We start from the raw sequence: 24,311 nt of genomic DNA, 5'->3' as shown, positions 1-24,311 counted from the left end.
TGGTTAGAACCAAAAAATCCCAAACATTTGCTGTTTCAAATTGCTTTCCTTTGTCTTACAGTACAGGCCAAAAGTTTGGACACACCTTCTCATTCAATACATTTCCGTTATTTCCATGACTATTTACATTGTAGATTCTCACTGAAGGCATCAAAACTATGAATGAACACATATGGAATTATGTACTTAACAAAAAAGTGTGAAAAACATTTGCTTTTTTTGATAACTCTGCAAACCCTTAGTTGTTCTCTCAATGAGCTTCATGAGGTAGTCACCTGAAATGGTTTTCACTTCACAGGTGTGCTTTGTCAGGGTTAATTAGTGGAAGTTTTTCCCTTATTAATAAAAAAGCAAAGGGTGGCTACTTTGAAGAATCTAAAATATAAGATATGTTTTCAGTTATTTCACACTTTTTTGTTAAGTACATAATTCCATATGTGTTCATTCATAGTTTTGATGCCTTCAGTGAGAATCTACAATGTAAATAGTCATGAAAATAAATAAAAACACGCATTGAATGAGAAGGTGTGTCCAAACCTTTGGCCTGTACTGTATATGGCAGTAATGTAGGGTTTGGACAACAAACAACGACCAATTTGAAATAATTCACCTCATCAGGAAACTGATTTTTAAAAAACTATTTTCTGAAATTGAATGGGCAAAACCATTAATCGATGACTCAAAAAAAAAAAACAGCATATTATAAAAAACACAATATGCTACTAAAATATTCATACTTGAAAAGCTGTTCCATTAGTGGTGAAAAAAACAACAAAATATCAATATCACAATCAATCAATAACAACAACAACAACAACACCACCACAATTAGCTAGCCCATGGACCCATATCACCTCTAATCTTTTCATGTATTAAACCCAAGAAAGATCATTTTATCTTACAGTATATACAGTACAAACACAATGGAACAGAGGAATGACAGTTTTCACTCTTTCCAGGATAGTTATTGTTTCCTATTTGCATTTAAAATACTGATATCAATAGTCTTAATGCAAGAAAGTGCCAGAAGTGACAGTTAATCTCAAGGCAGTTTAGACAGTTTTGACAAATGAGCTATATTCAATATAAGATTGTTTGATCATTTTGCCCAGAAGTTGTCAAAACAAAAAGCAATGGATGAATTAGATCGCTTTACAGTGTAAAACTCAAGTACAATACAAGTACTGTATATGGTTCTGTCATGTTGGGAAAAAACACAGTTCTTACAATTATTCAAAGTCAGTGCATAACAGCAAGTAGTCAACGTACAGGCCACAAAGCTTAAAAATAAAGACTAATAACATTAATCCTCTCTAAAAATGGACAGAGTATCGAATCCCAGTTATCCTCAAACTGAACAGCTTCCATTTTATTCAAATGTCCAACTTCCAGTGATTGAACTGTAGTCCATTTGTACTTTACGAGAACCAGTGACAAGTACCAGTATCCACACTGGAAACATTCCAGTGAAGAGAAAAGGCAGCAGGTTTTCTCTTCAGTTCACAGCACTTCGTCAACATGTGCGTGGCTCTGCGCGTCGTCATCAGCCTCCCTCTGAAGCTGCTGATACTTTCTTTTGAAAAACCCAAACTAGAACGTAAACAGATTCAGTTTAGACACATTTTATAGTTTTATAAAAAAAACAAATCAATAAAACAAGTATTTTACAAGAGATTCCAGTATATGGTCAATTTTCTTTAAGAATATATCCATAATGCACATTACGTAGCCAATTTTTATTGTATCCATAATGCATACTGTATATAAATTATGTTGCATAGTAGGTGATAAGCAAATCAAGTTATCCTGTCAATCTATCCAGATGCACATTTCTACAGTATGATAACAAATCAGGTTTATTCCCCTTTCTCAACTTGTCAGAGGTAAACTGTTCAAAATTATCTACTGATGTTCCTCTCTATGTTACTATTACTTTCACCATATTGTAAACAGACAGTTACCTTCCAAAGCAGTCCAACAGCCAGAGCCAACAGCAGCAGTCCGGCAATGACGCTGCCAACTACCACTCCCACTGGAACGTCACCTTTCTCTCCAGGTTTACTGACTGTCACCACCACCTGGACAGCAGCAGCAGGACATTAGAGGTCATTACATGGTCTGTCCCACTCAGATATGGCATGATTAACAAAAAATAAACAGACACTTCACACGTCAGACTATGCCAAATGAATTTGGAAAAAAAAAACAGAAAAGGACAGAAAAAAACTGAAATATCACAATGGTGTATGTTACAGATAAAATGCGTTCAATATCACAAGTCTCTTCCTTCTTCAATTAATTTATGTGAGACATTTAATCCAAATCTTACTGGCAAGTGTTTGAGGTCGATAATGAGCAGATCGGGGTCGGAGGTCTCGACATCAACAGTGGAGGTCAGCTCAATGGTCTGATAGGTGGCCTATGATACATTTATACAAATGAAAAGCATTGGTGTGAATTCATTCATCAGCAACATATAAGAGAATTAATGGTAATAAAAGCATACAAATCCACCAGACCAGTATTATAAAATGAATTATTAGTGAACATATTTACCGAAATAAATGTGCCACTCCAGATCCTTGTTTTAACTTTCACAAAGTAGTCACTTTTGACTTCAGTGTCCTTGAGGATGCATTTTATATACTCGCATTTTGCGCTTTTGCAGTCCTGTCAGTTAAAAAAAAAAAATAAACAAAAGGAAATTAATGTATATATTTAATATTTATATTACTAATTTCTTCTGCATTTTGGGATATTTGAAAACAAAAAAACAATTATATTCTGCTATAGATACAGTCAAAATTATATGAGTTAGCTGATTTAGAGGTACAAAGTAAAGTACAATATACATTTAAGGTATTATGTTCTATTTAACACACAAAACAAAAACATAATAATTTATGCTTTTTGTAGCTTTATAAAAATATAAAGCTACATGAATTATGCATCAAATCACAAATACATGAGAGACTGAAACTATTTATCACATTATTATATTACATGCTGAATAATCTAGGCTACATTAGGTACCTCATTGTGCAGATTTAGATTAGTGCATCACTAGTCTGGATCAACAGAATTAAATTTCCAGGATAATTGCCTAACATCCAATGCGTGTTTCAGGCGCAGGACTGTCCCTCACTTTCCCATCTCTGTGTGTTGCTGTTCTGAAACTCCGTTTGCTTCGGTGAAACAACAACAAACTTTGCGCTACACACTGAAAATGGCAGGCCTGCTTGGTTCTTTGGGGGAATGATTGTAAAGATTTACAAAGAATGTGTTTACAACATTTACTCTCTAACTGGGACGTTTTGGGACCGATTGGTGTGAACTGCTGTGGACGAAGTATGCACGGCAATACACTGGTAAGAGAAAATTACGGTAAACAATGTATCCAGTTAATTTAAATAGCTGACGTTATTGTATTGTGTAAACAGTTAACTTCACTTATTTTTGTATGTGGCGTTTTCTTTAGCAGGTTGCAAATGTTCCACCAAAACAAGGTCCTTGCAGAGCCATCGTCGCTGCGTCCGGAGCTTAGCGCCGCCCAAGACAATTGTGATTGGTTTAAAGAAATGCTAAGAGCATTTTTCTTCTCCTATTTCAGAATGTATGTGTGGAGGAGCCAGACCTTACTTCATAGCTCTGTGGAGATAGGACTGGCAATGCAAGACTAGTGCATGACTAGCTTCTCTAAGATGCATGTTAAAATGTTACACGAGAAGCTGTCTCCAAAAAAACGTCTCAGAAAGTTGACATGCATAAAGAGAAAAATATGCAAAACATTAAATGACTGACCAGTTTCTGCATGCCTCGGAGACTCTCCTCAGAGAAGGACACTTTGTGGCTCTTCGCTCCGATCTTCAAAGGATCAACCAAGCTGCTGGAATCACAGCTGACAGCACCTCCCTACAGGTGGAGAAGCCTTGGGTCATTTATTCTATCGATAATTGACACACTCCGAATCATACAGTACAAGGCAACTGAGTACTCACAGTTTGTGTGTCCACACTGGTAATATAGAGGAGCTGATTTCCACCTTTAGTGGTCATTGGCAGAGCAATGGTCATATACACGAGGTTGATGGGGAAGTTACTTGTTGAAACCTTTAAATACAATTTGTTTTAATACATTTTAAATATATATATATATATATATATATATATATATATATATATATATATATATATATATATATATATGTATATTTTTTAGTTTTTGTGATTTGTAATTATTATAGTTATCTGTTGATTGTTGGAGCAGACGATGCAAGAAAATGTTTTGTGTGAACGGACAATAAAGTTTTATCTTTTCTAATGTCTTATGTATTGCACCTTCACTGTAAAGTTAAACTCTGGGCCGATGTCATCTAGACTCGTCACCGTTGTTACCACGGGAACTGCAGCATCTGCCACGTAGAAATCGATATTTGACTGCCTAGGACAAAGACACCATAAAAATCAATATTTTAACGTATTTGCCATCTTCAATTGTCAATTTTAGAGTGCGAAAATTATGTTAAGGTGACAAAATAATGAAATCACCTAGATAAAACAATCCCTGCATCATATCGAACAGGAATGGATATGTCCACTTTGTTGTCTGTAGGTCTTTCTTCTTTACCATCACTGTAAAGAAAAAAAAAGTACAGAACATTATTACATCTTGATCATTTCAATTAAGAGCCACAATTTTTCATTGAATTTCTAATTCATTCAGTGTACCTCTTGGCCTCAAACTTCACCTCGGCTCGGTTTTGCAACTGATCAAGATTGTAATCAAAATTTATCCGAAAATTCACCTGGAATTAAATAATAGGATGTTTTGCATTGTTTACCATAATTAGTCAAACAAAGAATTTTGTATAGGCAAGTCAGTCCAAAATAGTTGATATACGTAAAGATCTTTGCACTTACCTCTTGGTCTTGTTTTAATACTGGGTATCCCACTTGGCAGGTGACTGCTTGTGTTTGTGTTGAAGTGCATTTGACTTCATCCGTCTGTAAATTTTACAGTTCAGAATAGTACATAACTGCTATATGGCTTTATTACACTGACAATACATTACCATAAGGCTGAACATATTTTAGTGTTATTCAAATAATAACAGAAAAGTACAGAAACTCTTTCATTTATCGTTTTAGTAAGTAATAATGGGTTGGATCAATTAAAATTGTTTAATGATATGATAATGAAGCATTTATTTAGTGTAAGTGTGATTTGGTGACTGTTATGTTGCAAACTGCCGAAAAACTCATTAGCATCATGTCAACTTAGACAGTTTTCATTGATGACTCTTTTACTCACAGGAGGAAAGACGGAGGAGTAGTAGAGGTTGTCAGAGTAAGTGGCCAAGACCTGAGTGTTATACGCGTTCTCCATTTTGTTCTTCACAACAACTTCAAATGACAGTTCTCGGTTATTAGCGCTGACCAGAACGGGAGCTGAGCTGCAACACAAGAGCTCAAATTACTGTACTCTGCATTCACATGATTGTGTGTCACTGATTAAAGGTGCATACTCACAGTAGGAAAGTTGTCTAATGAACAGAGGGACAGGAATAAAAAGGAATTTATTTATATTTTTTAAAAGATCTCTCTTTTTTCCGTAACATCTACAAATACAGTAGAGACATACAGTACCTAAAAGTGAAGTTATCTAGATAAACACTATTGAAACTACCTCCACCTTAAAATGCACAATACAGTCTTTATGTAGGAATGGATCACATGGCCTTACTTAAGATTGAGAAGCAAAAACAGAAGCATACAGCCAAGTCTACAAATGTGAAAATGAATAGCAGTTGCAAAACCACAAAAGATCAAATGTGTGTGAAAGTGTTTAAAGTCTCTGAAAAGTCCTTGTTCTTATCCTTTCATCTAAGTTCATTCTTTGGGCACATATCACCTAAACATTGTAAGTTCTTTCCAAGCTCTCAAGTCTGACCCGACCATTTTATGGGCTATGAAGTTGCTGTGTAAACTGAAAAACTAATTTTCTGCAGCTATTGGCAATTAAGAGAGACTCATAAAACAGAGAAAATAGAAAATAGTGTAATGGTTGTTAGGAGTTACCAGGGCATAACATTACATTTTCAAACATTCAGCCAATTTGGTCTTCACACAATTCTTTTCTCTCTGTTAGATAAATGTGTACACAATTAGCTGCCTTTATGTGACACTATAACTATTTCACACTTGTCGTCAAGATTTATAGCCCTGCTAGGAAAATACAGGGCTTTGAGGATGGTAGTGTAGACGGTAGTGCTGAGAACAGCCTCCAGGAGCTGCTAGAGGGGCTTTTAGGTACATAGTCCTGTTTAAAAATATGTGACAGAAACAGTGAGAATTTATCATTATAGTCTCTGACTTTGACTGTAAGAATCAGTTTCACACCTTCACATCAAAGGATTCAAGCCCAAGAAAACTAAGTCTTCATAACATTAAATATTCAGGTCCAACAATCAAAAGTTAAAGTTCAGAAAAAACATACTTTATTCTCTCTAGTTTTATACATTAAGAGTTTAACACATAAACCTTACTTAATTTGTCTTTTTCAGAGCTGCACCACCCAACTGTCGTCAGCTTCTGATTAAAATATTATTACATTCTTACTGGTTGACGGATGTACAACATAATTTCACCTTTCTTCAACAGAGCTCTACCCAGCTCAAACTTGTGCGAAGAGCACAGATTAAAACATAACTACAGAAGTATATCATGTAAAAGAATCAAAAGACTGGGTTTTAAGGCCTCATTCCTTATAGTAAGAAGCTGATTGAGAAAATAGGTCCTCAGGGTCTGTAAGTTAAACGCTTATGCTCATTTCACAAATGACTCATAGTACAGAAAGACATTGTCATTGCCAGAGCTTGTTCTCTCATGTATATCATTATTTCTACTCTCAACATTAACCCTGAATGAACAACAAAATTCTTTATCCTGAAGATACCATCACACATTAAGAGAAACCATGAAACAGAGAATATCTTCTAAAGAGTACAATATACATATAAACTGTATGTTGTACATGTAACGGACAGCAGGTATGACATGTTACATCTTGCATTACACACAAACAGGTCAGGGATTCTCACCTGGACGCCTTTGTGGCTGTCTTCACACTCAGCACCAGATCACTGACACACACATCATCAGAGCCGCAGTCTTTTGTGAAGGGGATCTGAAACAATAACATTATATTACTATACTATACTATCTATATACTATAATTATGTTAACATTGTACAAAAACATAACATTCTTCAAAGGCTGTATTTTCAACAGAGGTCTATTCTTCTAGAATCTCTACACATAAAGGAAATGTATTATATTTTACTGCATTGGGTGAACTTTAATCTTGTTGGTGAAAAACACACAGTGTGTAAATCTGAGCGCTTGCGTCACCTAATCTGTTTTCCTGTAGACCTTTGAAGGAAAAAGACTATAAACAAATACACCCAGATTCAGAGCTACCATGTATTGTATGTTACAGTCACTTACAAAGAATTCCCAGGCACTTGCAGAAAACACATCGAGGACGGGGTTCACATCTGCATTCTGCTGCTCGATTTCTACTTTCAGACTGAGGGAATTGACAAAGTCTGGTGCCTCCTGTTGAAGAACCAACACATGGACAAATGAAGCTGAAGTAATTTCTCTACAAGCCTCATCATTGAAGACTGCAAAACAAATGATTTTCATCCATTACCTGAACATAAATCTGGTAGTCCCGACATAGGGACGCAGATGATATTTTTGCCTTTTCTGTGAGGAAGCGTTCGTTGTTTTTAGTGAACAGTCCTCTTGACGTCACTCGTGAAGCCTGCAAGTCCGCATCCAGAGTCAAAGTGTAGGATATATCTAAAAGAAGAAGAGTACAACATTTTTTTTTTTTTGTAAAAACTATTAAGAGTGGTTTTTGAACATCTTTCAGGAATAGTATGACATTTTGGGAAAAATTTGATTTCTTGTCGAGAGTTAGATGAGAGATTGATACCCCTCTCATGTCTGTACGCTAAATATAAGGCTATAGCCAGCAGCCAGTTAGCTTAGCTTAGCATAAAGACTGAAAATATGGGGAAGCAGCCAGTTTGGCTCTGTCCGAAGGTAACAAATCCACCTACCAGTAAATTGCAACTTGTCATTTTTGCACTGAGCTTTAAAAGCTGTTTAAAGGTGGATTTTTGTTACGTTTAGACACAGCCAGGTTTGCTGTTTTACCTGTTTTCATTCTTTGTGTTAAGCTAACTGACTAGTGGCTGTAGCTTCATATTTACCGTACAGACATGAGAGTGGTATTGGTCTTCTCATCAACTCACTGCAAGAAAGCAAACAAAGCAAAGCGCATTTCCCAACTATTACTTTAAGTAACAAGAATGTACTGTACTTATTCTTGAGAAGCCTAACAGCTAATCAGATTTACCAATGGGTCCTACAGGGTTCTTGGGCCTGAATGCAGCACTGAAACAGAGGTTAGTGGTGAAACATGAAAGCTTGCGTCCATTAACGTCACAGGGTTTGTTGAAAATGTTGATTTTATTGGGGTTGAAAGAAGCTTTAGCCGAGACAGACGCCACACCTCTGGACCTGGAAACCAAGTGGAACTTTAAATTATCACCAGCCTTGCAGATTCTATAAATAATGGGTTAATTTACTGAACTTGATAAAAATAATATAATGTGGTAAATCATTACATCATTTTTAATCATTCACAGTTTATTACACATTGCCTTACTTACCAGAGCTGCACCACTTTGCCATATGCACCAATGGAAATATCAGGGAGTGTATCATCATTCAGATCCATGTAGCTATCCATGGACCTTCCAAAATACTGCAATTGAGGATCCAGTTTGGAGCCAAAGATTCTCTGAAACAGATGATCAACAATGACGATCGCTCTCATTATTACAGAGTTTAATGAACTAACTGATATACATTCAGTTATTAATTTCTCTCTGTACCTGTGAGAACTGTTTGTTTAATGCCTTCAGCTGCCCGTTGTAGATGTAGATGACACCTTTACCTGTGTCTTCTAGTGGGGCTCCTACTACAACATCATTGTAACCATCGAGGTCCAGGTCAGGAACGGCAGAGATGGCCATCCCAAAACGTGCGTTCTCAGTTGGGGGCGGACCGTTGAGGAATCCTTGCTCATTCAGTATACCCTTCAGATCATAAGACAGGGAACATATGTGGCAGGTGGAGCTACACATCATGCTACACTTCCTTTAAATTCAAGAAAACTACAAATGTAATCCAGCTTTGAGTACATCTCTTTAACCTTTCTTACAGTACAGTCAGTGTGTAACATGTTTACCTTGGTGACAGAGAAGAGGTAGACCCTGCCTTCCTCTCTCTTCAGATCGCTCATGAACATGGGCGCACCAACCAGCAGGAGGTCCGTCACCCCGTCTCTGTCCACGTCCAGGGGGCACAGGACACTTCCAAAGTATGACCCGATCTAGGACAACAATTGCCAGCTGTTTTAATGATGCCGAGTTAAATTTGTTTCTATATGTGTTTCTGGGGAAAATGTGAATACCACATCATCTAATATCACTACCTGTTTTCCTCTTTCTGAGTCTATGATGGCAGATTGCTTCTGGGCATTGACGGTGTACACGATAACTTGTCCAGAGTGGTTGGAGCGAGGTGCACCAGCCACAAAGTATTCTGTAGACCCATCGCTCAGTGTGGTGACAGAATAACCTGGAAATTACAACAAATAATGCATTTTACTAGTCGACATACATCTGAACTAAGTACATTTAATTTCATTGTACAAGGAAACTTGTTTTTAACCATGATAATGACAATAAACGCTTTGACTTGACTTACTCAAGAACTGTACTCTGCTGTAGAGTATTTAATTTATTTATTTTTTGCTACTTTTACTTTGCTACATTTCAGAAGGAAATATTGTACTTTTACTCCATACAATTATTTGAAAGGTATAATTACTAAAATACTAAAATCAGGAAATATATCAGGACAGGAAAGGGAGATATGGTGTGATGTTAAAAATGTGAACTATCTAATGAGGTTGACTTATTTCTAAATTTCAGTTACCAGGGCACAGGAAACATACTGGCTTTAACTATGTAGCATCTGCTACATAGTAAAAGTAATACTCAGTATAGAATGATCAACATCCTTGACTACTATTCATGAATTGTTTCATGCAAAGATTGGGGCGTTTTCACACATGAAAGTCCGAACCAAGGTCCGGACCAAGGTTCATGTTTTTGTTACATTGTATACATTTGATCGGGTAAGTTGTGGTTTCACACTGCAGTTTTGCAAGCGCACTAAAGATCTATACATGACAAACCTACGTCCTGCCGTCATCACATACGTGAGCTACGTCTCCAGATACTTCTAACTGATTGGTTTGTTGAAGGGCTTCCTCGTCCTCTCATATGCACGCCCTTACAGAATCAAAACTTGGTCAAATAAATGCAGAGGACAACTGTAAACTCATACCCAGTAATGAGCTGTGGTTTCTGTCTTGAAGGGTTCCCTCAAAGGCTGAGAAAGGGAGAATGTCTACTTTTGACCCTGTTTGATGGACGACAGTCCCGCTCCAAGCGTAGGCTCCCACTGCTCCCAGCATCATCACATCCTTAAAAAGCACAGGTCAGAGACCAGTCAACAGATACCAAATACTACTGTAGATCACAGCATTCATATTTTATCTGGGTTGCTCTACTGAGTTTCCCAGTAAAAACCACAAATGGAGAACATTCTGAGAACAGAACAGAACAGAGTCATAAAAGGCAACCTTTCTCTTCCTCTTTCTTTTTAGTGAGCACGCTGCGTTGGCACAGCAGGAAGGCTGTGGTGAAGGGGTTGTGGGTTCCCATTATTCACCAGTCAGATTCTGTGACTTGCTTTATTGTCACTTCAAACTATGTTCACATATGGTATTTTGATAGCTGTTATAAATAAGGGATACATTACTGCATTTAGTTTTTATCATAAATATTTTCATAGCTTTGATAGTTGAAACTGGTGGCCATCCATCAACACACTGCTTTGGCCAAATACATGCGAGCGCACAAAGCAGGCACTGTACTGTAGAATACCATTTAGCATGTACCTTGTGGAATTGTGCTAATTTTTTTCTTTTCCTCGCAAGCATTGACACTTAGGAGAAGAATATTGCTGCTGTAATATTTTTACAGATTTGTAAAAAATCTCTCAAAGAAGTACAAACCCCTGTGCAGGGCTTTGACATCAGATGAGCCTTCAAACTGGACTTCTTTTATCTTATTTCACACTGCCACAAGCAACACACAACCATTACATGTTCTGCCGCAGTGCTTTTTTAAGTTTGAATGTAAAAACCATGTCATCTTGCTTTGTCACAATTGATAGAAAAGACAGTACAAGACAGTGTTCTGTACCTGTTTGCTGGAGTAGTGAGCACTGAATCCAACCTGGGACATCTCCATCTCGAAGTTTCCCATCCCTTTTCCAGTGCCTGTGTGGGAACAGAGCATCATGTTAAAACAAGGATCAAAAACAATGGACCAGATCAAGAATCAGACAAAACACAAGATGTGTAAATAAAAAAAAACATTTTCTCTTCGACCTCTCTTGGGATCTTCAGCTATGACAGACAAGTTGTGACAAGCTTGAATAAGTTTCTTGGAAAGAGTGCATGAATGAACATGCAGCGTCAAGTAAATTACGCATACAGCCTGTGCAACAACAAGAAGGGAAAAAGAATAATATGCACCTTCTATGTTGAAGATGCGGCTCCCCAATGTTCCAGCAATGGTGGAGAGGGCCGCCTCTTCCGACACATTGAAGAAGTACTTCTCTGTGGGCAGACTGGCAATGGATTTGATTTCTTTTATCAGGTTGTCTGTGTTGATGTTGTTTCTGGTGTAATAACCCAGGACCTAGAAAACACCACATATTCAGGATTGCAAAGAGGAAAAAGAGGTCTAGGTAATTAACACTGGCACGTCAAACTGCAACTCAATCAGAAATGTAGGCAATATAAGCTTCAGGCATAGTAATTTTAGTTTAATTAGTTTATTTATGTCATTTTTCACTATTATTATTATTATTACGCCAGACCCTACGCTGTAGCCTGACATGCACCTCTCAAAAAATGTAACTACACTTTGCGGCGACACACGTCGCTCTGCTGTCGTTTGGTAGCGCTGCATTTCCCCCAGCTCATTTCCGGGTTCTCCTTCTCCTTAAACAACAATACAAACTTCAAGCCACTTTTGTAGGCTACGGCGAAAGCTCTACGTGGAGCCTCCGCAGAACCATAAAACAGCCTTTAGCTTATTATCCATAACCTTTTTACATTATATTTTTTATTACAATAAGTTTGTACAGCTCTCCTTTAGATTTATACAAAAATACATGTATATTATACATACCACAAAAGTCCCAATCAAAGATTAAATTACATACTAGTGTTCATACCTCAGTTGAATATTTGTTAATCATCATATTTTTGTATTACACATTTTCTTTTCGATTTAAAAACTACTCCACAAATTACATCCTTTGACTGAATGTTCTTTATTTTGCATTCGTTTTAATATTTTTTATTGTAAACATGCGAAATCCTCCTAGTTCATACTGACTCATTCTAATTTGGAAAAAAATTTGAATACAGTCTGGAAGTATTTATTTTTTTCTTTATACATTTATTGTGCAGTTTTAAAGTCCACCAAATCTCTAAATTTGAGAACATGTGAGAATTTAACAAGGCCATCCAATGCTACTATATGCAATCAGCAGGCATCATTCACATCTACAATGATAACTAAAAATTATGAAATTGTAAGTAATTGGTAGTAAGTGGCAGATCATTACTTACAGCGATACCGAAGCGGGTGATGCCTTGTCTCTCACAGTCGCCAATAACTTTATCTCGGATATCCTCGTCGTGAGACTCCCCATCAGTGACGACCACCAACACCTTGACAGCACCTGATCGACCGCCGTTACTTTGATGGAATCCCTGCTGACTGAAGCGAGCAGACACAGTACTGTTTGTGGTTTTATAATAAAACAACTGTTCATAAAAGATTTTTAAAAACTCTTTTCTTTTTAATTGGCAGACCAAAATCAAAATCAGTACAACTTCAATCAGGTAATAATGAAACAGACAGACAGAGTAACAGACAAATTATAAGAAAAACGTATGTACTGAACATTTGTTTTTTTTAAGTACAAGGCCTGCAAATGGTCAAAAAATGCATTTTCAATTCAAAATGGCTGACTTCCTGTTGGGAGTAGGGTATGGCTCCAAGAGGTTTTTTTGTAAGACTAGTCATGATAAATATGCCAAATCTCTTACATCTAGGTCAAACTAATAGCAGGGACTACTTTATTTAAATTTTGTAGGGGGCACTATCAAGCCTATTTACCACGCCCAAGACCGAGACCCCATAGACGTAAGAGAAATGGACACAGCAAGGTACAAGGTAATGGATCCATCGTGTTTCTTTAGAAATAAACAATAGGCAAACAGAGTCTTTAATCGCTTCAGATGTAAAGTTATTCGCTGTCAAAGTGACGCCAAAATGAATGGGAGTCAATGGAATGTTAGCGGAAGGTGATGGCTTGTTAACCTCAGAATCTCCCCATAGGAGGTACGCTTTCCGGATGCTCGCTTACCCCCTTGCGAGACCCCGATGATATGTAAATTTCCACCACTTCTGGTGAGTGTGCAAAGTCTCATAACTGTTTGAGCATGTTTAGCCCCTCAAAAATGGGTTCATTCATTCATTCATTTGGGTTAACAATAATAACAAACCGATGATATCGGTGCTCGGGCCTTATTAATAAAGCCATCAACCAAAACATCAAACATATAAGTAAATAAATAAACAGATATGCATGAAAGGCAGTTTTACTGTAACACCAACCTGGCATATTGGATCGCATGGAAGGTATTGGTTAACTGACCATACATTTGTGTGATTCGGGACGTTGCATCGATCAATGTAGCTTTGGTTTTATACTCGTTTAGTCTGATTTGAATCTTGGGATCAACAGCATACTGAATGACGCTGACCTGGCATAAGAAAAGGTGTGATAAAACAGAAAGCTGTCATTAATGATCAAAACATCATCCCCTGCTTCATCTCTGCTTTTATTTCCTTTTTTGTCTCTTGAAACATGATGTCACCTGTGTGTTTTTGGGCCCAATGTCAAGTGCAGGTATTAATTTCTTGAGGAAGGAGACCATTGGATCCCAAGGATAAATGCTGTTGGAGCCGTCCAAAACAATCACAATGTCCATAGGCCCTCCACATGCTAGAAATGTCATGAGAGTGGACATGATTATACATGTAAGCAGAAGTTATGAACAGAACTGATGTCAGTTTATTTTCTCCCTTCCCTGTAGCACAGAAATAATTTTGTACCATTTTGCAGTCTTGAAACTTGCCTAAGATAGGACATATATCGCATTTACCTGTTAGTTGCCTTTTTCATTTGTTAAAATTAGATTATCATGTGGTAAAATGGCTGCAAGCAGAAACACTTTCTTCTTGGTGGGTTCAAGAAAGCTCCAACATTTAGGAATTAAAAGTAACTGATGAAAGGCAGAGCATTGATGAGCCATGTTGTAAAAAAAATATACACCCAGCAGACATATAATAACTCAAATTGGAAAGAATAATTTAAACTTGGCCAGGTCTTGCATTAGATATGTTGCTGTTTGTAAGCCAACTCTAATGATGGTGGCATGATGCAATGAACACATACTGACATAACATTTTAACAGACAGTTAAAACAGTCTCTCTTAACAGTCTCTGTGATAGTTTTATACTATTCTGATATGAACTGAAGCCTGTCATGAAAGATATCTTACTATATACAGCTAAAAAATATCTGTAGTCTTACTGTATAAAAAAAAAGACAGATCTTACTCTGGACAGCAGGAGAGAAAGCAGGTTGAGGTTGAAAGAGGGGGCTCATTTTTGCACATATTCCTGGGTAGAAGTCCTGATCGCCACAGAGCTGTCCCCAAAGAGGACCGCACATCTGTATCAGATGAGAGGAGACTTAATGGAAAGTTTGTCATTGCCTTTAAAAGCTCCCAATAAAGTCTTATGTCTGAATTTAACAGTGAATTAAACTGTTGTTAATAACTAATTATGAATTTGACTTAACTCATATTAAACTGTTTGTAGTGTTAAAAAACAAAAATGTGAAACCTGCAACACAAGTAGTTGTGCAGTGGATTGGCACTACTTCCTGCTGCAGTAATTCATTTACTGTAGCTAAGCCACTGACACACTTCCTTCCACCTATATATAAGATTTGTATGTAAATTTCAAAGGAAAATATGAATCAAAGTGTGCTCATCTTGTGAATACAATATTTCAGACAGGACTTTAAGGCTGTGTTACTAAACATGTATTTTTATGAATATTCCATTAATGCACGTAACATAATCAATTACCAAAAATAAAAACAAGAAATAGAATAATGAGAAATACTGTATGTACTATTTCAGGTTAAAAAGCAAAGATGAAATCTGCAAGTCTCTGAAATAGCATGATTTCTTTAGTATGAAAACCCACGCAACACGCAAACACACATACCATCAACCCTGCAGGCATCCGGGTAAGAGTCAAACCCAGGCACATGTTGTCATTGATGTTTTTAACATCTGGAATACTGACAGAATCTGTGGATAAGGTGGCAAAGAAAACAAATGAGCGCTTACTGTACATTAAAGTTCTGATATTAGTTGTTGAATCTGAAACTTATACAATTATATTAAGCTCAATGTATGAATAAAATAAATGCTTTGCTGTACACCCCTATCATTTGTATCTACCATTTAATTTTCAAAACAGAAAAAAAGATAAATGTCTGGAGACCTCCTAGATGTTTTAAGACGACACATCTTTTCAGTTCTGTTTAGGAATTTTAAGTACACGACCAATGTTTGACAGATAGGTCAAAGGTTAAACAATAAAACACCAAACCTTACCTTGAAGATTGAGCTTGTCACAGCTGTTTCTGGACCCTGAGACTGGACACTTGTAAACATCCCCCTTCCTGTTTCCACTGAAACCACTCCGTGGGGCACTAACGAGGAGCCTACAGAAAACAATAATATCCATCTCTTCCCCACTCTCATGAACATGCAATAAGAGTCATCTCTGAATGTGTTTGTGTAAAGTGCAGGACCAGCTTTACATACAGAAGTTCAATGAGACTCATCCAATTAGTTTGATGCTCTCTCTATATTTTAACTTCTTGTAATAACAAAAATAAAAGTAATTCTACAACTTTATGTACAAGTTAAAATAATATAGGAACCAAACTTTACTTCAGTAATCTCTGGGTGAATTGTAATACAAAAGCAATACAAAATATACCTAAACATCAGTCTCTAACAGTATACGTTTGTGTGGTCTTGTTCTTCTGAGCAAGTGCCAACAAGACAGTCGAGGCATTCTTCTAACGTTTTAAGAAACAGCAAACAAGATTCTACAAGTTCACACAGAAAATAATACTTCAAACACCTTTTCCTAATTAATAGAATTCAGATGCTTGAAGCTGTTAAATCCAGAACCAGCAGTAATAGAAATCCCAATACTGCTATAAGGCTGACCCCGGACTTCGACCCAATTTCAAGACAGTGTCATTTCCCCCACAGTGTCAAACAAGGCATGAGAAGTGGGACAAACCATTCTTTAGGGGTGCATGATTCAGAAAATGTCACGATTCGATTTTATTTTCAGACTCAAGATTCAATTCACTATCGATTTTCGATTCAAAAACGATTCTCGATTTAAAAAAACAACTCACAGTATGTAAATGTAGTTACTTTTCCCATGTGATTGCAGTAGACATACATTTATTTTATTTTTTATTATAAAATATGAATAGATTTTTGGAATTCTATGAATCGATTTTGAATCGGTAGAGCTAGAATTGCGTTTTGAATGTGAATTGATATTTTTGCACACCCCTACCATTCTTCTTCATTAGTTAAGGCACAGGATGAAACACTGTTGCTTCATCTAGTAATGTGGAATATACAGTCAGATACCACTATCAGATACACTTCCTTCAGTTACGCAAACGGGACACACCTCTACAAGACAGTGAGTTACTCTATGAGTAACTCTATGCTACGTTATTACTACTGTGACTCAGAGTGCACAACATCCAGACATCACTGAGAAGCCTAGTTACTATTTAACTAAATGTTACAAATGGCTAAGAGGCTCTAAACAGGACAGGATTGTGTGACACAATCATACAGATTGTAGCAGCTCAAAAAAATTTGCACCAAGAGATTTTTAAGACTATAGATCCTACAGTTTACCCAGGATGGTTTTAGAAGATTCAACAATGTATTGCATTATCAACTTGTCAGTAAAGTTAGACCGATAAAATTGAATTTTTAAAAACTAAATATTGGTATTGGCCTCAACAATCTAGTATTGGTTGTGCTAAACTTAACTGATAAAACAGACTAAATCCATTTCCTGACAGTCTTGTAAATGAGAGGGGTTGGAGGACTTTGCAAAAAAAACTTGTTCAAGAACAAGACTACTAAGTCCACATGCTAGCGGCTCTGTGAGGCTGTACTCAGGCACACTGGTGCTTTGACGTACAGTAAATGCTAACACCGGTATGCTAACATGTTCACAATTCAGTAAAACCCACAAATGTCAACCTTGTGTTATTGCTAAAGGAAAAGTCAATGGATGATATATCTGTTCCAGTCTGGACCAACGTGGACTGAGCAGCCAATTGACAGATCAACATTGCCATCCACAGAGCCAGCTAAAAACAGGTGGTGTACAACAGTGTTTAGCAGACACACAGCATCTTGAACCTTGCAATGCATCAAGCAAAAACCCATGCAATTTTCATTCCCTTCAGTAGAAACACAAAATGATACGGCTGAACTGGCCACGAATGAAGTGCGATGGGTTTGTTTAATCATGGTGTCTGTGGCAACAAACCAGTGACTAGGTCACAATTTGGTAAGAGAACAAAACCTGAGCTCTATGTTGTAAACAACACAGGCTGGTAGTGATGGTAGTGTAACAGTAAGGACAGTTGTTTACATGCCACAGAATAGACACTACTGATAATCAGGTCCATCTCTTTACAGCAACAGGCCTTCATTTGCAATATGGTACTTCTATCAGGAAAATTCTCCCTGACGTGACACAAATGCACATATCAGTTCAAAAAATTCTGAAATATGACAGTTGGTGTAGGCTACACAGCTTCTCAGTTGTCATGCACACAACTGTTTGAAACTCACTCAGTATGGACCAAGATCGAACATGTCAGGCACCTTATTGAACTTGGAATTCAGCCCGTTCTGGTGTACAGGCTTGTACTAAGGAAGTGTATCTATAAAGGTGGCCCACTGAATGTGTATCTGCAGCTTATTTCTTCTAGAGTTAACTGCTCTCTGCATATGTATATATCCTGGGGATTTCATGTCATTATCTTCCTCACATTTATTGCTATTTCAAAGAGGTGGCAAAGAAATATCAACTAAATAAATGACACCACTTGAAAGCTACAGCACCTGAACGGACAGGACACAGTTTGTGATGGAAACGTGATACAAACAATGTAGTCTAGGACTCTAAGACGATGAAACACTTAAATCAATACCATTTGCCTTCATGGTTGGTCGCTTGTTGGACTGTGTAGCCAAACTCTTCCGCAGCTGGTCCACTGAAAATCTTGGCACCTGCAGTGCCGACGTTGAAGGCCTGTGAGTTCCAGATTCTGTCAGCTGGTGAAGGAGAAAGATGAAGTTGCATGACAGTGACTGATCAACATCATATAAATCTCTTTACTGATAATAATCAATAAGTAAACAGTTGTACCTACTATACAAACACTTCCAATTATATCATCCTTGTTTTGCATATTATTTATTTGTGTATCTAAAATTATTATCCTGACTCTGCTTGTTTATGGGAGAGAGGTTCGATGTTTTATCTCCAGCAACAATTTAAGCCATCCTGACTTCCTCCTTTGAGTCAAGTGGGTGTTTTTTGTGGCTGAATCACGTACGTTTTAAAAACCACATCGGCTTGACTCATGAAGTCTAGGCAGCTCACTAAAAAGCTTTACAACACATGAAGGTCATTCTATTTACATAGTGTTGTTGTTATAGTCATTGCTCTCCCGAAACACTGTGTTTATCCACAATCCACCTTCAAACACAGTCCTTTTGAGCCCCCTCATGACATGGAATTTGCTTGTCTTCCTGCAGAATCAGAGCCACAAGCCCATACAGGCCGAGCTCAGCTATCAGCCTGCCTGAGGGGAACCTCAATCAGCAGGCAAAGGAATGTACTGGATTCGACAGACATTCACTTGCACAGCCTCCTGCTGCCACGCCTGTTTACCTGCAGCACAAAGTAGCACTTTGCCTCCTCTTGGGTTCTGCAAAACCCTAGAACACATTAACATTTCCTTTCATTTCAAAAATGGGGTAAATGTGCTTAGGAGAATAATTCAAAGTCTCTGGCTGGCCGCTGTTTAAAAGCTTCCACAGGTTACAGAGCAGAAACCTGTGATGCACAGTAAAACAATCTATCTGGTCCTATTTAATCCATGTGGGCTGACTTTGGATCATGCATCGTTGGCAGAGGAAGAAACGCTGCAGGGTGATGAGAAATCGATTTCAAAACAAAAGCACTTCTGGCAGATTCATTAAGCAAAACACTCTGTCTGCTGCTCTTCGGGCGTGTTTTAGGTGTAAGAAAACATTTAACAATAACATTAAAAGCTATAACGACCGACTTATAAACCTTACCGACTCCACTCTTATGAAAACGATATAAAACTCTCGCTATTTGTGGCGAAAAGATATATCGTTTTACGCGTGAGAGAATGGTAAAACAATAAAAATAACACGTTCAAAGTCCAAATAACATGTCCAGTACTTACTAATGACTACTATTGTGAAGAAAAAATGCCTCCAGAAGAACTCCATCGTTGTCTTTATTCCATTTGTATGAGGTGATTAAATGAAGCCGCCGCACTTGTTAAAGTTGTGGCTGCGCAGCGCAGCGTGGAGACTCAGCGGTGACGCACCGGACACGCTTTCTAAATAAGGACTTGGGCTCTGCCTCTTACCTGCCGATCCAAACTTTGACCCAAGTATTGTCATAGGGTGTGAAGTGAAGTGTGTAATAAAGTCTGACTGGGTAAAGGCAATTGGGACACATCCACATCCTGTAGCTTGAAATCCAGTTGTGATCAGAACTGAAAAAGAGCCTCAGACGGATGAATGCTATCACATGTTTAAAGTCCAAATCATGTAATGTTACTGCTTAAGGTGAACTCTTATCTAAAATTCAAATTGAAGCAAAAAATAATAAGAAGTCCACACCCATCATCCCTAATTTAAAGCTCTTTTAATCGTCATTCCAAAGCCACATCACGAGTGGACAAACAACATTTAAATCAAAAGATGTCAAATAAAAAATACACATACACATCATCAAGTAACATTCAACAATTTGAGACTAGTTGTCTCATCTCTAATCATCCTGAACCCTACTACTTTCTGTATTTACAACTCATTGCAGAGCAGAGACGTATGGTTGAGACAAGAATAATAAGACATTTAGAATATGAGGAACCTATAAACTGAAGCCCAAACAATAGTAAGTCTATTATGAGAGATGTTAGAAGAATAACCAAAGCCTTCTTGTTCACTGGAAAACAATGATGTAAGACCTTACATATGTGCTCAAAAAGAGTGTAAAAGAAATGGGCAGGATGGTGAACGAGTTGAAGTAGGCTACCTTTACTTTTCAATGAGTGCATTTTGGAAAGAATAGCTGATGTTTGTTGCTTAATACTCAGACAGATTATTATACCATCTGATGTCATATTGTTTGGTTAGCAAATAACTCAAGATGTAGTTACTGTAAGTAAGAATTTCAATATTATCATTTAAAGGGAAACTCCACTGATTCTAAGTTTAGTCACTGGAGGTGGGACTCAGCCTGTGAAAACTGTTGTATGATGGTGTCTGGGGCTCTGGAGGAAGTCTGAAAAGAATGACCCTGATGATGACATCATCATCTCAGCTACAGCTTTTTAACAGAAAGCCTGCATTGTGAACTGGGGTTGTGGAATTTAAAAGATGTGGGCACTTAATGGGACAGGAAGGGTCAAACTAAAAGCTCCTAAATTGGTTGCATTATGGAAAATATAGGATCCAGCACTTGTTGAGCTTGACACATAAAAGGGAGTAACATTCTGGATATCTCAGCCTCAGCTGTTATACAATTTTTAAAATGTAACCTTCACTTACTTCACAGAGAGTCAAGCTGTCTTGCAGGAACGCTATGATCACACTTACACAGTTACACCAGGAAGCTGCCCACTACAGTCTGATCTGTTGGCCACTGAGCAGCTCGACTGGAGCAGTTGGGAGTAAAAGGCCTCTTTAAATCCCCTGTTCAACCATTTTTACAACACTCATTTTACAGGGTAACACTGGTGGTTATAATTATGCCATTTAGTTATTGAACACAGTGTGGTATTGCTTTGAAAGGTCACTGTTGTCCTAATAGGCTACAACAGTTCTACTAATCACAGTCTTATTACCTCCCCTTGACTTGGACACAGCTAGTTGGAAAAGTGATGACAGTCAGAGCAAAGGAGCACAGCAACAGTTGTTGATGTAAAATCTGAATTTGACTGAACTCACATCATATAGGGAGTCCAAGGCAACTTGAAGACTTAATTATTTTGTCTAATTCAAATGAACTTATTCCATACAGTAGGCTAACAGTATTACCCTATCCTCTTTCTTTTGCTTAGACGCGTTTTGGTGCTTCTGCGTTGCCGTCCTTGCTTAGACCAATGAAATGACTAACTAGAAAATGCATTTCCTGCAGAAAATGCGTGGGAATGCTGAATAGCTGAATTGCTAAAGCTAACTGGATGAATAGCTCAAATCCGTAAGAAGAAGTTGAAATAGTGAGAATAGTTGAAAAAGTGGAAATCATTAAAAAGTTCAAAGTTGACGCTAAACTGAATTGTTGGCTATAAAAGTTGAAAATGACAAAATATGTAGAACATTGTGAGGTCTTTAGCTGAAGCTGAAGAATAGTTGAAAAAGTGGAAATTGGTTCAATAAATATGAATTTCATTGAAAAGTTGAAGAACACCTCTAATAAAACATAATATAATATATAATAATAAAATAATTTCTTGAAATACATTTGTAGAAAAGTGGTAAGCTAAACTGTAAAACTGTTAAAAGTGGAAGTTTCAATAAATTGACTAAAAAGACTTATTATCAGCCATATCCATTGCATAGAACAAACAAGAGAGAACGAGAGGGATAGAGAGGAAAGGAGAGAGAGAGAGGGAAAGAAACAGAGAGATAGAGAGAGAGGGAGGGAGGGAGGGAGGGAGAGAGGGAGGGAGAAGGAGGGATGGAGAGAGAAGGAAATAGAGAGAGAGAGGGACAGGGAGAGAGAGAGAGAGGGGGATGAGAGAGAGGGGGAGAGAGAGAGAGGGGGATGAGAGAGAGAGGGAAAGACAAAGAGAGAGAAAGAGAAGGAGAGAGAGGGAGAGACAAAGGGAGAGAAAGAGGAGAGAGAAAAAGAAAGAGAGAGAAGGATAGAGAGAGAAAGAGAGAGAGAGGATAGAGGGAGAGAGAGAGGCAAAGGGAAAGAAAAAGACAGAGAGAGAGAGGGAAAGAGAGTGATAGAGAGAGAGAAAGGAAGAGAGAGGGAGGTAGAGACAGGGAGGGAGAAGGAGGGATGAGAGAGTGAAAGAAAAAGAGAGAGAGAGAGGGATATAGAGAGAAAGAAAGAGAGATGGATAGAGAGGGAGAGAGAGGCAGATGGAAAAAGAGAGATAGAGAGGGGGAGCGAGAGAAGACAGACAGACAGACCAGAACAAGAGAATAGAAGAGAGAAGACAGACTAAAGTTCATATTCCTGCCTGTAGTATCTGGGTGTGTATCTGTTGTCATGGTAACGACTGGCCAGTGAATGTTTGTAGTAGTTGAGAGTAGTAGAAAAAGTGGAAATCGTTTTAAGAAGTATGAATTTCATTAAAAAGCTAAAAGTTGACGCTAAATTGAACTGTTGGCTTCAAAAGTTGAAAAATGACAAAATATGTAGAACATTGTGAGGTCTGAGAGGGAGAGACAAAGAGAGAGAAAGAGAAGGAAAGAGAGAGAGAGGGGGATAGAGAGAGAGAGGGAGAGAGAGAGATGGAAAGAGAGAGAAAGAGCTAACTGGATGAATAGCTCAAATCCGTAAGAAGAAGTTGAAATAGTGAGAATAGTTGAAAAAGTGGAAATCATTAAAAAGTTCAAAGTTGACGCTAAACTGAATTGTTGGCTATAAAAGTTGAAAATGACAAAATATGTAGAACATTGTGAGGTCTTTAGCTGAAGCTGAAGAATAGTTGAAAAAGTGGAAATTGGTTCAATAAATATGAATTTCATTGAAAAGTTGAAGAACACCTCTAATAAAACATAATATAATATATAATAATAAAATAATTTCTTGAAATACATTTGTAGAAAAGTGGTAAGCTAAACTGTAAAACTGTTAAAAGTGGAAGTTTCAATAAATTGACTAAAAAGACTTATTATCAGCCATATCCATTGCATAGAACAAACAAGAGAGAACGAGAGGGATAGAGAGGAAAGGAGAGAGAGAGAGGGAAAGAAACAGAGAGATAGAGAGAGAGAGGGAGGGAGGGAGGGAGGGAGAGAGGGAGGGAGAAGGAGGGATGGAGAGAGAAGGAAATAGAGAGAGAGAGGGACAGGGAGAGAGAGAGAGGGGGATGAGAGAGAGGGGGGAGAGAGAGGGGGATGAGAGAGAGAGAGGAAAGACAAAGAGAGAGAGAGAGAGGAGGAGAGAGAGGAGAGACAAAGGGAGAGAAAGAGGAGAGAGAAAAAGAAAGAGAGAGAAGGATAGAGAGAGAAAGAGAGAGAGAGGATAGAGGGAGAGAGAGAGGCAAAGGGAAAGAAAAAGACAGAGAGAGAGAGGGAAAGAGAGTGATAGAGAGAGAGAAAGGAAGAGAGAGGGAGGTAGAGACAGGGAGGGAGAAGGAGGGATGAGAGAGTGAAAGAAAAAGAGAGAGAGAGAGGGATATAGAGAGAAAGAAAGAGAGATGGATAGAGAGGGAGAGAGAGGCAGATGGAAAAAGAGAGATAGAGAGGGGGAGCGAGAGAAGACAGACAGACAGACCAGAACAAGAGAATAGAAGAGAGAAGACAGACTAAAGTTCATATTCCTGCCTGTAGTATCTGGGTGTGTATCTGTTGTCAT

General features: G+C 37.8%; 1 protein-coding gene across 3 annotated transcripts; it reads right to left on the bottom strand.

Annotated features, from left to right (window-relative positions):
• Positions 1–507: 507 nt before the first annotated feature.
• On the bottom strand, positions 508–20,206 carry itga2.2 (integrin, alpha 2 (CD49B, alpha 2 subunit of VLA-2 receptor), tandem duplicate 2). 3 transcript variants are annotated; one of them, XM_028578487.1, is made up of 30 exons: positions 20,134–20,206; positions 18,655–18,778; positions 15,992–16,101; positions 15,597–15,682; positions 14,919–15,033; positions 14,173–14,300; positions 13,910–14,058; positions 12,856–13,006; positions 11,749–11,914; positions 11,414–11,490; positions 10,491–10,629; positions 9,571–9,716; positions 9,325–9,468; positions 8,969–9,172; positions 8,744–8,874; positions 8,428–8,591; positions 7,714–7,865; positions 7,506–7,616; positions 7,100–7,185; positions 5,311–5,452; positions 4,920–5,003; positions 4,728–4,804; positions 4,548–4,631; positions 4,338–4,440; positions 3,999–4,109; positions 3,802–3,912; positions 2,557–2,670; positions 2,330–2,419; positions 1,962–2,078; positions 508–1,590 (listed from the first exon to the last, which is right to left on the bottom strand). In XM_028578487.1, exons 1-30 carry the CDS (start codon positions 20,165–20,167, stop codon positions 1,501–1,503), a joined length of 3,540 nt encoding a protein of 1,179 aa, XP_028434288.1. In that variant the 5' UTR covers positions 20,168–20,206; the 3' UTR covers positions 508–1,500. The 3 variants fall into 3 exon arrangements, 2 of the variants coding, with proteins under 2 accessions (XP_028434288.1, XP_028434287.1); XM_028578486.1 differs by lacking the exon at positions 20,134–20,206 and adding an exon at positions 19,945–20,053; XR_003692590.1 differs by lacking the exons at positions 508–1,590; positions 1,962–2,078; positions 2,330–2,419; ... (1 more) ...; positions 3,802–3,912; positions 20,134–20,206 and adding an exon at positions 19,945–20,053 and having other exon boundaries at positions 4,018–4,109; positions 4,338–4,436.
• Between the last annotated feature and the right edge of the window lie 4,105 nt (positions 20,207–24,311).

This window comes from Perca flavescens, chromosome 5 (assembly GCF_004354835.1).
Source record: "Perca flavescens isolate YP-PL-M2 chromosome 5, PFLA_1.0, whole genome shotgun sequence".
Taxonomy (NCBI): domain Eukaryota; kingdom Metazoa; phylum Chordata; class Actinopteri; order Perciformes; family Percidae; genus Perca; species Perca flavescens.
Note: the sequence above shows the minus strand (reverse complement) of the source record. Positions and strands in the feature narration are given on the sequence as shown.